The 16175-nt window shown below is 45.1% G+C and overlaps 1 protein-coding gene and 1 long non-coding RNA gene across 4 annotated transcripts in view; one reads left to right on the forward strand and one right to left on the reverse strand.

Annotated features, from left to right (window-relative positions):
- LOC119617511 overlaps nt 1–11950 on the forward strand; it is a 31314-nt gene extending 19364 nt beyond the window's left edge. The window contains exon 4 of the long non-coding RNA XR_005233830.1: nt 11819–11950. This is a non-coding gene — a long non-coding RNA (uncharacterized LOC119617511). The remainder of the gene's footprint in view (nt 1–11818) is intronic.
- The window catches only part of grapa (GRB2 related adaptor protein a), a 31794-nt gene extending 15668 nt beyond the window's left edge, over nt 1–16126 (reverse strand). The window contains exons 1-4 of one of the 3 annotated variants that reach the window (XM_017428107.3): nt 16026–16126; nt 8362–8710; nt 2607–2704; nt 375–494 (exon numbers count right to left, since the gene is read on the reverse strand). In XM_017428107.3, the coding sequence (XP_017283596.1) occupies nt 375–494; nt 2607–2704; nt 8362–8439 (296 nt within the window). In that variant the 5' untranslated portion in view covers nt 8440–8710; nt 16026–16126. Of the gene's footprint in view, nt 1–374; nt 495–2606; nt 2705–3570; nt 4114–8361; nt 8711–16025 lie in introns of those variants that run through there. The other 2 variants (XM_037978573.1, XM_037978572.1) reach the window with 2 other exon arrangements.
- Nucleotides 16127–16175: the final 49 nt, after the last annotated feature.

Raw genomic sequence — 16175 nt, forward strand, 5'->3', positions numbered from 1 at the left:
CCCCCCCCCCCCCCCCCCCTCCCAGGATCTCCGCACGCTCAGACTCAGGTCTGCCTCTCTCACCGTCACCCTCCCACTCCGCCTGACGGGACGAGCGATCAGCCGCACCGGCAGCTCCAGATGCTGCGCCAGACGGGATTAACTCATATCAGGGCCCGAGGGCGTGGAGATCCTCCCTCTCACCCTTCTGCCTCACTCACACCTTATCCCCCTGAACCCTCCTCCTCCTCCTCTGGTCCTCTGCCATCGTCAGAAATAAGAAATACGCTCACACACACACATAAATGCACACACTTAGGCTTGAAAGTCAAAAAGCTGAGCACTTGCTGATCAAACGTGTGACGTTGGATCGGGTAATTGGACGTGACCTGTACCTGACGGACATGGAGAACTCCCCAGGAGCGCTCTCGCTCTCTCTGACGAGGAAGGCCCCGCACTCTCTGTTTCGGAGGCGACCCTCCGCCACGCCGCGAGAAATCCGGCCGGCGAACCAGCTGGAGAGGAGGGGCAGAAAGGGAGAGGTCAGCCGATGTTACCGTTCTGTGTTCAGACAAAGAAACCTGAAGGGAAAATATTGTTATTGGAGGATAAGACTATTTCAAAGAGAGAGAGAGAGAGAGAGAGAGAGAGAGAGAGAGAGAGAGAGAGAGAGAGAGAGAGGAAGCATCTCACTGAAGTGCAGATCAGTGCTGACAGAAAATTAAAAGAACAGCTCAAGGGGAGCAAAAATATGGCACATTTGTGAAGTTATTTTAAAATCAGATGCTAAATCTGTACATAAAACGAATCCCAAAGCACTGGACTTTAGCTGTCAGCAGCGTAGCGTGTAATAGTGTCATTTTTCATTTCAGTTTTGTTGCTCATTACTCCGGCTCGGCAGCGCACTCTGCTTGGACGCGAGGCTTGAATTCGGCCTTCACGAGCCACTCGAACAACGAGTCCAAACATCTTGACAAACTGTGTCGTTTCAGGCCCTTTTTTGTTGTTTTGTCATTTTACAACACCAAAAAAAAACTATGTGTAAAATGAAGGTAACACCCAATAGTATGCAGTGGTTTGCAAAACTCGTGAATCTATGTTTGATTCACAACATAGTAAGGATAAAAACTGTACTATTATTAGGGGAAAAAATAGGGTAGTTTTGAATTTGATGGCAGCAGCATTTCAGAAAGTGGGAGCAAAAGGCTGTAAAAGTAAGTGGTACAAATCAGAAACAGCTGGAGGAGAATTTTGCAACTAACTGAGTTAATTGGCAGCAGGTTAGTGAGAGGACTGGGGATAAACACAGCATCTTAGAGGCTGAATCTGTCAGAAGTAAAGATGGGCAGAGGTTCAGCAGCCTGCTACTTCTGAGAACTAATTTCAGAATAATGGGAATCCAAAATGGAAAATTAAAAGGAGTTTGAATATCCCATCATCTACGGCTCATAAAGTCATCAACAGATTTCAAGAATCTGGAGAAATCTCTGAGCTGAAAGGACAAAAGGCTGAAGGTCAACATTGGATGAAACCAGGTCTGGTTCTGTTCAGGACATCACTGCATGGACTCAGGAACACTTCCACAGATCACTGTGCCATCTACAAATGCTGCTCAAAGCTCTATCAGGCAAAGAACGCTCTATCAATAAAATGGACCGAGGCAAAATGGAAAACCGTTCTGAGGTCAAACAATTGGAAATTAGATTTTTCTTTTTTCAGACACCATGTCCTTTGTGCTAAAGAGGAGAGTGCCCATCAGCCTGCCGTTCAAAGGCCCGCCTCTCTGATGGTATGGGGGAGCATTAGTGCCTCGGGCACCATGCAGAAAAGTTTCTACAGGTTTTAGAACAGCATATATTCCCATCCATCTTTTTAGCTGGGAGGTGTCTTTCATGTTTCAGTAAAAACAAGACCTGGGACTGTTGAACAGCTAGAATCCTACATCAGACAGGAATGGAGCAAATAAAACCTTCTGCAACTGCTCCGGTAGTAAACACGGCCCTGTTACTGTCATCAAATTCAAAATGACCTTTCTTTTCCAAAAGAATGATACAATTTCTTACTCAAACATTAGAAATTATTACTCTGCTCCGTTGTGAATGCAGGTTTGGGAGTTGCAAACCATTGCTTTTTGTTTTTATTGACGTTTGGGGTTGTCTTTCGTGGCTCTGGGAAGAAATGTGCGAAACTGACGAACGCGGATTCCTACAAACTCCTCCCCAGGCCGTGCCACAAACCAAGGCAACTCCGAGTGGGTAACGATGTAAAGGCTGCCCCGTCCCAGCGAAGCCCAGCCTGGTGTGCATCAGACAAGAGATGGGGGGGCGGGGAAACAGGTGCGTACCAGCAGATTTACTGGAAAAACTCAAGTCTGGGCCGTGCGGTTACATAAGGCGGGCAGTGAGAGCGTCCCGTTTGGGGAATTTTTTTTTTTGCCTTCTGCCGGAGTGCAGCAGATGTCCAGAGCGGAGCGGGAAGTGCCTGGAGCTGCCCGCTGCACACACTCACTCACTGATGAGCTGTTAGGGAGACCAGTGCTGGATGTGTGAAACGTACAGATGAACCTCAGTCCTGCCTTTCTGTGTGTGTGTGTGTGTGTGTGTGTGTGTGTATGTGTGTGTTCTTACGCATGTGGCCGCAGGTTGATGTAGTTTTTTGGCACAAAGCCCTTTCTGTTGTGGAGCTCAGCTGTGTACCAGTTCGGATCATCTTCCATGTTGGTGATCTGGAAGCAAACACACACACACACACATAACGTAAGGATGTAGGTGTGAGCTTTAAATGTAAGGCAGATAAATATTCTAACCAAGTCGTCCCGCTTTTATGACGCACCACACGAAGCTCATTCAGATTTGAAATCATTATTGACGATTTTACTAACCCAATCAATAAAACGGACCCATCTTGATCATTGTTATGCTACTTTACCCTTCCCTGGAGTTTTAGAGACTAATGTGCCCCACTTTTTAATGCGAATCAGGGATTTAATAAACAAAGTTTATAGCCTGGGTTCAAAAGTACAGAAGACGAGAAAGGATGCGCTTCGAAAATTTGTCTTCTTTATTATAGGTGGACTTTTAAAAGCTTGATTTCTCAAAGTCACATTTAAACATACTATTCTTTTCGATATTTATGTTACTTTGAATAAAGAGGTGCTGGTTTTCTTCACATAAAGTCATGTCTCGTTAAAGCAAAGATTGTATTTTTAGGATAGCGAGATAAAACTAACGGGATAGTTAACTATCTGACCTCAAGTAAAACCCCAGGCTTCCATGTGAAAGGAAGATTTTACAATATTGCCCAAACTTTTACAAAAACCTTGTCAAATCTTTCACACTGCCAGGGGCATTAGGTCAATGAGTCCCAAAGTTGGGGTCGGGATCCCAATGTGGGTCACCCAACACCAAGTAGGGGGGCTTAGATAATCTCCAGATATCAACTTACAATAAAAAACTTAGTTTTTATGATATATTTCCACCATAATTGTGACAGAGAATTGAAATACAAATCATAAATTGATTTAAAAAATAACATAATGGATGTTAGGACTGTTTGTGTTGTAATTATGCTCTTATTTAATCGGATCATTACCATTTTTGGATATTTGAACAGCCAACAGATGGGCAGAAACACCTTTGTCACTGTTAATTTATGGGTCGAAAGCTGAAAAGCTTGGGAACCTCTGCATTAGGTCACCGTTTGGCTCCTGTTTGGAGGAGAATTGTCACAATCATTCCCGTCTTTTCTTTTATTTTAAACATTTACGGAAAACAAACACAAGCTGTGCAGTTTGACACTCCTCCATCGTGCTGTCGCAGAGTTGGAGCCCTAGGTCAACTGTGGTGTTGACCTTTGATCCCATGACCTTGAAATCAGCGGTGATCCCCCTTGACGCACAAACGCTACAGACAACAGACCTTCCTCTGTGGAGGTAACAACACACGTCCCACAGAAAGTGGCCCTCTCCCTGGTTTACCAGCCCTACAGGAGGCTTCTTGGCGTTCGTTGGCCAGCGTTGCGCGGTGGAAGCCGTCCAAACATTGTTCCCTCACCTGAGCTTCCACATAACATCCTGTCATCGGGGACTTTAATTTGGCTATGATGGAGAACTCCTCGGGCGCTTGCCAAACAAGAAATAAAAAAAAAAAACAAGTAGGCAGGTTTTCACACTCCTGCGTGTCATCTAATTAGGCATTCATGCTTTGCTTTGGTGTAGATCGCTTTAGAANTAGAAACTTCATTTCATGCATCAGTTATCTGTAATGGCTACGCTGCACATTTTAAAAAGCAGACCACAGATTGATTCACTCCTCCCAGCATCAATCACTGTCCTCTCATCGAGTCTCAGCCAAACAAAAGTGTCCCGAATGAGAAGAAATCCGTCCTAAACGAGGCTTTAGCTTCGCTTCGGGTCGGTTATACAACTTGGGAACAACTGTATTTATATAAGAAGTACATCTGGGGTGCTTTTTTTTTCTTCTCCCTCCTCCCTTCTTTCTTCCTCGTCTGTTAATTTGTCGAACTGACTTCCAATCCTCCCTCAGTTCATGTCTCTGACGCCACAAGTCGCAGATGTTAACTCTCGTAAGCTCGTAATCGCGGAGCGCCATCTCCCCCTCATTATTACGTTCCTCCTCCTGCTCACAAAGGCTGCAGTCGGTTGAGGAACAGAAAAATATTCTGTACATCACTTACGGAGTCAACCCATTTCAAGATGGCCGCCACAGCTAATTGGCAACACCTCGGAGAATTTTGCCGACACCGAGCTCAGAATTTGGTGTCACTTCAATTAGAACAGAAAGCAAAGAAATAAGTTTTAAAAAAACAAACATTTACGAACAAGTTGCTTGGTTGGAGGGAAAACAATCCCACGAAGTCTGAGTTTTTACCCGCCGCCGTTTTGTGGCGATGTTCGCGGTGGGGGGGTGTCAGAAACGTGTGAAGCCTGCGGAGGAGCGTCGGCTTTGTGTTGGAGAGCAAACAAAGGAGACGCGCCGCTTCCTGCTCCAATTCCGAGTCCCCTGGGTCCGACTTGGCCACACTGCCTTCCAGCTTTAAACAGAATGTCGATGTTGCTACTTTATTTATTTATTTATTTATTTATTTATTTGGCTGCGAAGCTATTTTTATCGTTTCTCTATGAGTCACCTCCCTTCTCAGTCTGAAAGATCCGGCTCCGTGCAGCTGACACACTGCAAGGCTCGAGCAGAACCACGGACCCCGAGAATCACTGACGAGCAGAAACTCCCGTTCGCTACCGAAGAAGCGAGGCCTGGGATGTCTGGGACCGAAGGCGGTTAACTTTGGAGAAACTCTCAACTTAACAAGTTTATTCATGACAGCTGTTACATGTTGAAAGGAGATGCACATCACCCGTCACTGTCGGAGCCAGAGCTTTAAGCTGACATCATCGTTTGCTGAGAAATGACAAAGTTGGACCCGATTCAATCCAACCTCGAGAGTAGTAAAACTGTAAAACTGCGAGATCTCATCTGATCGCCTACTGCATGGATTGTGTGCTGTAAATAACTCTCAGGTACCACCGCACCAAATGTTAGCTCAGCATCTCGAAAGGCGACTGAGATTTAGCCATTTTTGTGTTCGCTGAAGTTGATTAGCTGTGGCGACCATCTTGAATCAGGTTGACTCCAAAAGTTAATCAGGTATATGAGTAGATCCAATGGTTACTTCCTGGGAGTTTCATTCGATTCTGTCTGCTGGTTTATGAGATATTTTGCTAACAGACAAATAAGGTTGACTCCATCGGTGAATGCCAAAGATTTTCAGGTGAAGACATTGCATAAGGAGTTGCACTTGGAGTGTGTGTTATGAATCGGTCTCAGCTATAACCACAACCAATTCTGGCACGATACCTTTAAAACGGGCCGAGTTATGGCAGTTTCTGTGTTCGCTAATTTCAGTCGGCTGTGGCGGCCATCTTAACTTGGCTTGACTCCAAAAGTCATTGAGTTGTAGAGGCACACCCGGCGATTACTTTCTGAGAGCTTCATCAAAATCCACCGACTGGTTTACGAGAAACAAACACGTTACATAATCATCTTCCTTCCGTAGCAGCGGACAGGAAGGGAAGCACCAAATCCAAAGGAGTGGCCTGGTTTGAACTTTGACCTGAAACTGAACCACAGCCAAAGGTTGCAGGGACAAGTCGGGCCCGAGGGAGGGGGCAGAAGCACTGCAGCGTTTTAAGCGAGCGTCCCATTCGAGTTTATCTGAATGAACAACTGCAGCCCGCGTGGAGTTCCTCACGTATCAAACTTAAACGCCACCTCACGCTGGCTGAAACGAGAAGGATCTCCATTAACAAGGAGCAGCCAGACTCTCCTGCTCTGTTTAAAGCTTCTCTCTCTCTCTCTCTTTCTCTCTCTCCGTTCGTCTTGTTTTTGAGATTTCCCAGAAGGTTTTTTTTAAACTGTTACTGCAAATATCCGTTAAGGCTTTAGCAACAGAACGCTGATCCACAGCTGCAGAGTCTTTTGGATAAATTAATCCCAATCTGCTTTATCTTGGATTTGTTTCTTCTTCTTTTTTTCTCCCCCCCTCTCTCTCTCTCTCTCTGTGTGATTGTCGAACAGCTGGTGCCACCGTTTTAATTCCCAGTGACAAGCTCCTGCTCTTTAACCCCGATGACGTTTACAATTTAAAAAAAAAAAGAAGAATTTCTTTCAATTATATTTATCTTTGTCATAGTAGTTGAGCTTTGGGTGGCGTTTTGTCATCTCAGATATGACTTGAAGCCTTTTAAAGATGAGCCATTAGTTACAGGTGAATTATTATTTGCTCAGAACCTTTCCACAGATGTAGAAAACACACACAAAAAAAATTAAAAAGGACACTTTTTTTTCCCACAATCTGTGCTCGGTGTATGCGTTTCCAGCCGTTAAAGGGATGTTCTGTCAAATACGTGGTTGTCAATAAGCCATTTTGTATAATCAGACCACCATTTTGTTTGTCGGCGTCAAGGTTGCGGTCACAGGATCAATGAGGGTAAAGAAAACAAACAACAACAATAAGGAAGTAAATGCATCAAATGGATAAAGCTTTGCATTTAAGTTTTTTCCAAAATATTTGTTTATAATTTAAATGATCGATAGGTTAAGTAGTATTAGTTAGTTAGGTAAAAATGTTGGTATTTGTTTGGTATTTCTTCAATTAAATGGCAAACATTTCTTGAGTTTGGAAGAAATGTAGTCGGACTGATTCACGTCGTAATATTTATCTGAAAGAATGCAAAATCTGCTGTACCTTAAATCTTAAGGTTGCGTTTTTTGTTTTATCACTGTTGACCTCTGACCTTATCGTGCGACATAACGCCACTGCGACTTTATGAAACCGCTCATAGTCAGTACCTTATCAGCCGTAACATCGGTCCTGATGGAGAAAAGGGAATTAGTCTTCGTCCAGGCTAGGCTAACAGCTAGCCAAACGATCGCTTTTCAGGCTTATAAAACCGCTTTTTCTCAAAAACAACAAACCAGTGTGAAAGAACGCCACACTAACTATTATTAAACCTCTACACTTTTGCATGACACCGTTTTAGTTTGTCGCTGTTCTCTCAACTAAAACGACGTTATCACGTGTTTTTACGCAAATGTAATTTGGCTAGTCGTTAGCCTAGCCCGGACGAAGACTTTTGCCCTTTTTTCCATACTCTATGCTCCATGACTGATGTGACATCTGGTAAGGTGCTAGCTATTTGACATTTGTGGACAGAGCATCCCTTTAAAAAGATCAAACTATGCCTTCAAGCTACGCTATTGCTAACCGGCTGCTCGCAACAGCAGCTGGTTAGCATGTTAGCACGTTTTGCTACAGGAAATTGGATTGTTTTACCATGAGCGGGAAAAATGCCACCGACTGTTGACAGTAACGTGGCGAAAGTGAAGAAGAAGTCAAACAATAATTGCACTTTCGCAAAGCTAAACAAAGCGCAGCGGAAGCCGAAAAGCGATAAACTGTACAAAAGCAAAGCAAAAAAGGAGAACTGGGAAGAAATGGACAACAAATGAGTGGTTTGGAGGTGAACAAAAGAAAACTCGGCTGAATGCTTAGCGCGCTAAGAGGAGTAACCGTAAATGAAAAAGCGAGGGGCAGTTGGGGAACAGTGTCTGCGTTAGACATGGGTGAAACTAGCTGAGGTAAGCGAGCAGAACGACTTCTACGGAGATCAAAAAAACAAAAAAAAGGAAGTGAAGCCAACCGGTGCACATCAACGCAAAACCCCAAATAGAATGTAGACATATCACATCAAACACCAGGAAGCAACACAGTCCAAACCATGACAAAGTATATTCTAAAAATAAAAAAAATTCTTATTTAAATTGACTTGATAGATAGATAGATAGATAAAGTAAAAACTCTTACCTTGAGCATGTCTCCCTTGTTGAAACTGAGTTCATCCCCCTCTGTGGCACGAAAGGTATAAAGTGCCACTGCTTCCATGCTGAAACCCCTCAACACACACACTCATACACACAAACACACACACACACACAGGTACCCCCAAGGTGCCTGGTGGGGGTGGGAGGTAGAGAGATGTGGCAACAAAAAGAAGCTAAATAACAAACTGACAGGAGAGAAGAGCCGCCGAGTCCTCGGAGCTGCCGAGTGTGTGCGAGTCAGAGCTGAGGATGAGAGCGAGTGAGCTCGGCGAGAGGGGGGGGAGGGAAAACACAACTGGCTGCTGCTCGGCAACACACTGCCATGAGTAACACTGTGAGAGAGAGAGAGAGAGGGAGGGAGAGCACACGGGGCCATGAGAGTGGGAGGCTCTTCTTGTGTGTATATTTGTCTCACATGCTCGCTGTGGCTTCTGTGGATGGCATGGCTGCTCTGTTCAGCCGGTCCGCTGGGCGCATGTTTCTCTCTGCGGTTTTGTCATCCTGTCGTCTCGCAGGCTATCTTTAGCGCCGCGCCAATTAAGGTGTGAAAAAAGTGAACTCGTCATTTGTCGATCCTATCTGCAGCGCCGTAAATACTAAAGATGAACACCCATCAGCCTCCTTTATTCATATAATCCAACACTGAACGGTAGCTCAGAGCGTCTGAAGTGGGAATCTGTGCTGGTTATGAGCAATAAATATCTCACCTGTTGTGGATAGCTCTTTGATTGAGCTCAGTTTGGAGAGATAATTGAATTTTGACAGTTAATCTTTAATAATCATGGACATATTTAAAGACAAACAAATAATCCATTCAGCAGTTCATCTGCTTGCTGTGGTCGATTAGCTATGGCAGCCATTTTAGATTGGGTCGACGCCATACATTAACCACCCTATGGTTAAGTAGTTGACGCCCATCCATTGATTACTGCCTGAGAGTTGGTCCAGTGGTCGAGATATTACGCTAACGGGCAGACAAACGAAGACAGGAACACTCAGACAATTACACCTTTTGTGGCGATTAGCGCTAAAAGGTCGTGGATGGAACCAGGCTAGACTAACAAAACATCGAGCAAAAAGGACAATTTCTAATTTCCCTGGTCTTGATGCTTCTTATTGGTGTGTTCCGAGCTGATGGAAGGGTTTTAAACCGGTGGTTTGGTGCCGGTTCAGCCTTGACTAGGTGACTTCTGGAACCAGCTGGTCAGAGGGGAAATGAAGCTTTTTGTTTTCACCTGACATGGTTCTTGTTACCCCAGAAGGTCGTCGATGGACAGAACATCGTGTTCCATGACTCTCTTTTCGGCGGCAGGTCTCTAATGAAGTCATTTTCTCCGTGGCCCTCCTCTCACATTATGGTGAGAACAAAAGTGGCCGGCGGTCAACGAGCCGCGTTCGGCAGCAACAAATAAACGAGCGCCTCGCTTATCGAGGTAAAGAAAGTAGAGTTACAGAAGGCAGCGTGCGTCATTAAGTGCTACATCCGTGTGATGCCGTGGTGTCATCGGCGGGAAAAAACACTGAAAATGGACGGCGCGTGCACCGAGAGGCGGTCATTAATCGCAGAATTCCATTCGGGCTCGCAAATGGTTTGTTTTTTTGTTTTGACCTCGACTGGCTGGGAGCGGCACGCTCAGGCTCACGTAGATTGCAGCAAAGGTCAGAGGTCGAGCTGAGATAACGCCACAAAACGTCTAGCTGGACTGAAAAGAGCAGCACATTGGCCATCGGGGGTTTCTTTGATGCGGCCTGTCCAGGAAATCCCCCGGTCGGTCAGCCGGCCGCTTGACTCAGCTCGGAGCAGGAAGCAGCGAGGGACGGATGGATGGACACTTCTGGAAGCATTCAGGGGAAGAGAGGAAGCGAAACTGGCTTTCAGCAAAACAGGCTCCTCCCTTCCTCCTTTTGTGTGTCCAAAGGATTTTCAGTGCAGATGTCAGTCTTTAGACGGTTTAAAAATAAATTAATATACGCTTGAAAAGTTTTACTAGTTGACCCCACCTATGCTACTTTGTATATTTAAAAAAAAAAAGAGAGAAAAATGGAGATGTTTCACTTAAGCAGCCCTGCGGACACTGAGACATTCAGGACTCACCCCTCATCAACTGGTCCAGCAGTTGGAGCCCAGTCAGATACTACTGTTAGCTGTGGCGGCCATCTTGAACTAACTTGACGCCACAACTTAGCCACTTATAAACGTGCATCCAAAGCTGTCCCCCGGTTCATGAGACGTTTTGGGAAACAGATGAATAAAAACCTTCACGCTCTCACATCGGAGGATTGTGAGTGTTTGCTGAAGAAGCTGAAACCGAGTTGTTAAAGCTAAAAGAAGCAAAATGCTAACTAAAAGTAGCAAAACATTAGTTAAAAGCTAAATGTAGCCAAACATGAGGTCAAGTCTACATGTGGCAAAAGGCTAGCTAAAAGTATTAAAATGCTAGCTAAAAGCAGCAAAAGCGGAGCTAAAACCTAAAAGTAGCAAAATGGTAGGCAGAAGCTTAAGGTAGCAAAAGTTTAGCTATTAGCTAAAAATAGCAAAACAGTAGCCAAAAGCTAAAAGTAGCATAAGAAGAGAAACAGAGCGAGTGCTGAAGCAGATTGTGTTTTTGAAGGAAGTGATGACATATTGATGTGTTTCTGTGGGGCAAATATTTGTAAATAAAGCTACATTTCTTGAAAAGTATAAAAGCTACAAAAAAACCAAAACAAGTTAAGGCACTCGGCTTCAGAAAGAGCCAAAGTAGTCAGACTTCAAAGCCAACGGGATGGATGGTGACTCCTGTGTTTGTTGCGTTGGTAGCCTCTGAGAAGCACGGCGTTGTCCTTTACTTTAACGGAGCTGGTTTTAAAAAGTCCAGGAAAAAAAGGAAATCAAACAGCATGGTATATGTGTGTATGTGTGTATGTGTGTGTGTGTGTAGGTGTGTGTGTGTGTGTGTGGGTGTGTGTGTATCTGCATGTCATGGCAGCGGACAATGAAAAGGTTGAAAACGGCAGTAAACGGGAAGGCGAGTGTGTGACGTTAGTGTTTTCCCCTCAGCCTCTTGTTTCGACTCAGCTGATGTTACATCACTTCCTGTGGTCCTTTTTCAGTCCAAACTGCAGCGTGTTAAAATAGAACGCTCCCTCACAAGAGCTGCTGCGTTTGAACTTTAAACCGAATCAAGATAGTTTTTTTTATTTTTTTATGTTTTCTTTTGAAGTTTCTGTAAAGTTTAGAGGTCAGATCAGCGCAGGAGGTCCTTCCTGCCTGCAGTGACGGCCCCCCACACAGGGACTCTTTACGACGACAAATCACTATTATTCCTTTCTGACTTCGTCTCCACAGTTTAACTCGTGGAAATGTTAAAATAGAGCGACTCGGTCGGATGTGGTATTTTGAGCTCCCAGCAGGTGTGCAGCTGTACGGCTACCAACAGTTTCATTTTTCTGTCTCTCAGGGGCGCTGATGCAGAGGACGTGAAGCGCACCAGCAGGGTTGTGTGTGTGTGTGTGTGTGTGTGTGAGAGAGAGAGAGAGCGGAAGCAGGTGGGCTACAGTGGAAACAAAGGCAAGTGGGTACAGTTTCTCGACTTCATTTCAAAGACAAAATTTCAACCTCCCGGCGTCTGTTTAGTTTGAGGCCCGGTTTCTCTTCAACCTTCTTTCTTTCTTTCTTCATCTTCTTCTTCTTCTGCAAATAAATGTGAGAAATCAAATCTCTGTCCGAGGCTTCTCTTAGCTTCTGGTCGGTCTCATGCTGAGCTGCTTCCTGCCACATCTGCTGTGCTGACAGTGGTTAAGACAAACAGCCCACAAGAGGCAGGGTCGCTGCGAAACATCGCAGTGTCTCCGCTCCGTGGGGGTTAAGTTTGGCTTTAGTTTTTGATTAAAGAGGAATGAAAACGCAGGAAACCTCTGTGGTCCACAGACTCCCGTCAGGACCTCACAGCCAGGTTCTGAGATGGTTTCAATCGGACCTCGAGGGTGCAGAAGCGACCCGAGAGCAGAGAGCCCTCCGTCTGCAGCAGCACCTCAGAAGTGCTCCTCTGTAGGACTTCATAGTCCTTCGTTTACAAAAAAAAAAGTCTCTTCCGTTTACGAAGGTTTGTGGGCAAAACAAGCCCAAACCATCAGCCCACCACCACCGTGCATGACAACTGGGGTGAGAACTTTGTGCTGATATGCTGTTTTTTTTTTTTTTTGTTTGTTTGTTTGTTTTTACCAAACTTGATGTTGTGCATTGTGGGTAAAGAGCTCTACTTTGGGCTCATCTGTCGCTTTTTGTCATCTATTGGCTATTTTAAAAATAAACAAACAAAAATATACTGAAATGTGAAAATAAAGAATCACCTTCTGATACACTGTGTAGGCCAAATTTGTGTTTTTTTAATTTTTTATTTTAAAGTCACTACTCACCTCTCTTCTCTCAAATTGAAGTTAAGAAATAGAACTAGCCTTTCTTATCGCCCAAAGTTTTAAACAAAGAGCTCACCCAGTCCGTTAGCACTCAGAGCACGCGTTGGGGATGACTTTCAGCTACTACCACGCCAAATTTGAACTTAATATCTGCAAAACTGACTGAGTTAGAGCTTTTTTGTGTCGGGCCAAGTTGGATTAGCTGTGGCGACCATCTTGGATCAGGTTGAGTCAAAACATTAATCGGGTGGAGACTGCTGTTGACTGATAATTTCCTGAAAGCGTCGTTGAAATCCTTCCAGTGGTTCAGGAGATATTTTGCTAACAGACAAGCAGCGTTGACTCCTTATTAGTTGATGGCAAGATTTCAGATAAAGATCTTGCACAATCTGGAAAAGCTCCAGATATTTGTTGGAGAACACTCTAGGCTACTACCTCGCCGAATTTGAACTTTACATCTGTAAGAATGACGGATTTAAAGCCACTTTTGTTTTGTTTTGTTTGTTTTTTAAAGTTAGCTGCCTGTGGCAGCCATCTTGAATCAGGTTGACTCCAAATAGTAATCAGCTGTAGATTTCCATTTATTGATTACTCTCCCTAGGTTTCATTGAAACCCATCCAGTGGTTCATGAAACATCCTGAATCTTGTGTAAAAAGATGTTAACAACTATAGACGATCCTGTCTGCTGTGCTGCTGATGGACCATCATATCCCCTGCAGGCCACACTAAGCCCCGCCCCCCGCCGGCCTTGAGCCCTGAGCCTGTTGCTGTGGCGCACGCCTGAAGCACCTGACCGCAGGAAGAAGATGCACGCCGATACGAGTCACGTGCGCGGCTGCCTTTCGGAGCCGAGAGGCTGCTCGGTTATGTAACACGAGCGAGATGGGACGGAGGCTGAACCTTGCTTTGTGTTTTGTCTTGCATTTTGACTGAAGAGGCAGACGAGCCTGAACGGTGTCTTCTTCGCACCTTTAGCGTGACCTCTCGGTGATAGCAGTCAGCTGATTTGACCCACGGGTGCTGAAAACTCTTCCTACACGGAAGTGCTCACATGAGGTTAACGTTATTAATGTTTCCAAATCAACGGGCATCAGTAATGATGGCGTATTAAAGGGCACACGCTGCTGTGGGGCTTCTGCTGGACACGCCGCCTCAGCTATGGATTCAAAACAGAACAATACTGCCCTCTGCTGGACGGCTTCCATTACTGCCCCCTGCAGAAAAGTGGACAAATATTTAATTTTGTGTGGTAGTAGCTGAGCTCGATCCCCATTTTGTACCGTGAGCACTAACTACTCGTGGGAGATTTGTGTGTAAATTATTCATTACCTGTTTGGAGTGAACGCTTTGTGTCTGTTAGCGAAATATCTCACGACCCACTGGATGGATTTTAGTGAAACTTTCAGGATGCGATCAGTGGACGTGCATCTGCAGCAGATTTACCTTTCAGAGTCAACCCAATTCAAGATGGCCTCCACAGCCAACCGGAATCAGCAAACGCGGGAATTGCCGTAGCTCGGTCAGTTTTACAGGTGTCACGCTCAAATTTGTGGCGGTTACGGTTGAGGCCGACTCTCAACACATACTCCAAGTGCAACTCATTACGCAATGTCGTAGCCTACAACTTTGTGCATTCACCGTTGTGGTCAGGGTTTAGTTCTGACCAAAGTGACAAGCTACATGGTTGTTTCGACAAAAATGTTATGATATTCCTGCTGGGGGGTGCACAGGAAGTGCTTCAGCTAGCTGCTACCGCTACCTGTGTCCGCAAATAACCCTAGAATTTTATGTAAATAACCACGATTCACGAATGTGATGGTTGTTGAAATAGCGTTAGCGTGATTTTTTTTCTTTGACAAACGGATTGTTTTAAGGAGCTTATCTGCGACAGGTAGGATATTATTTGTGCAACACCTTTCTACGAAACCCCACTTCGGCTGGAAGTCAGGTGATTCGGTCCCAGGTAGCACAGAAACCCGTTGATGTATTTTAAAGAGAAAGTGTCACCAAAATATTAATAATATTTCCAAGAAAACCTTTCATCCACTGGAAAAAAACCTGTTTATTCAAATTAGTTCCGCTTAAATCCAAACGTGCGAAGTTGTTTCCTGCTTTTTGTTTAAAGAAATAAAGGTTGACTTACACCAACGCACTGTTTGAATTCACATTTAAATCCCCCTTTTTTGTCTTTGTCTTCCAACCCTCTGTGGAGAGCTACGAACGCACCTACATCAGCTGGGATTAGGCTTCCGTTGGCTTATCTCGTTTTCTCAGCCTTGGGAGAGGAGTGTCAGGGAGATCCCGCAGTTAAAGAAAGAGTGAAATATCACTATTTTCTGCCCTCGTTAGCCCAGGAGGTACTGAAGCTTCGCCGTAGGAAGTTGTTCAGCTGGTCCCCGGTGACGTATTCTTGCCTAGCTCTAAATTTACTCTTAGCGTGCCGTATACTTTTCAGGGAAAGCGCCCTCGCCTATTTATACGGCCTGATCCGAGCGAACCAGAGCTCGCTGCGCACGTGCGTCTGACACACGCGTGTGTGTGAACCGCCCTCGACCCCGCCCTCGATGAGACGACGGGGCGGAGAGGAACGCCTGGCTGTTGGAATGCGGCCCTGCAAACTTTTTTTTTTTTTTTTTTGCGGCCTGCGCCCGACACACCTGCAACACACCGCCAGGCAATTCCTTGTTCCGACGACTCGTGACATGCACCTTCCTGTTCCTCCCTCAACAAGTGAGGAACAACAAAACGGCGGAAGGAGAACACGGTTTACCGGAGACGCCTGCTCAGCCGCTCACCGGTCATGAGGAGACCAAAATGTGTTAGTTCTCCAGTTGTGCTTTGAAGATGACTCTCAGCTACTACCACACCAAAGTTCAGCTTAATATCAATAAAACTGACTGGGTTATATGCATTTTTGTGTTTTCTAATCTGGCTTAGCTGTGGCGGCCATCTTAAATAGGTTCAACTCTAAAAGTTAATCAGATGTAGGTATATATCCAGTGATTTCTTCCTGAGAGTTGCATTAAAGTCGATCCAGTGGTTCATGAGATATTTTGCTAACAGACAAACGAACACAGGCAAAAACATTCTTTCCCTTTTGATTCCCTTACCCCCCCCTGGGTGGCAGTAAAACAAGCTTAAAATGACTACAACGAAAAAGTGTTTAAATTGCTGCTGATTTATATAATAATTTTAATTCCTTTTCTATCATTTCTTGTCATTCATAAGTTGAGCATGGGGGACTTTACCGTTTCTTTTGCCCACGGGCCCGGTGTTCATTAACTCCGTCCGTGTCCATTCCCCCCGGCTCGCCAGGCCGCCTCGGTCACACCCTTCCCGGCCACCCCCCCTCCGCCGCCGCCTCCTCCCCCTCCCCGCGCTTCCCACCTCCATGCTCT

Source organism: Kryptolebias marmoratus, linkage group LG12, assembly GCF_001649575.2.
Source record: "Kryptolebias marmoratus isolate JLee-2015 linkage group LG12, ASM164957v2, whole genome shotgun sequence".
In the NCBI taxonomy this organism is placed as follows: domain Eukaryota; kingdom Metazoa; phylum Chordata; class Actinopteri; order Cyprinodontiformes; family Rivulidae; genus Kryptolebias; species Kryptolebias marmoratus.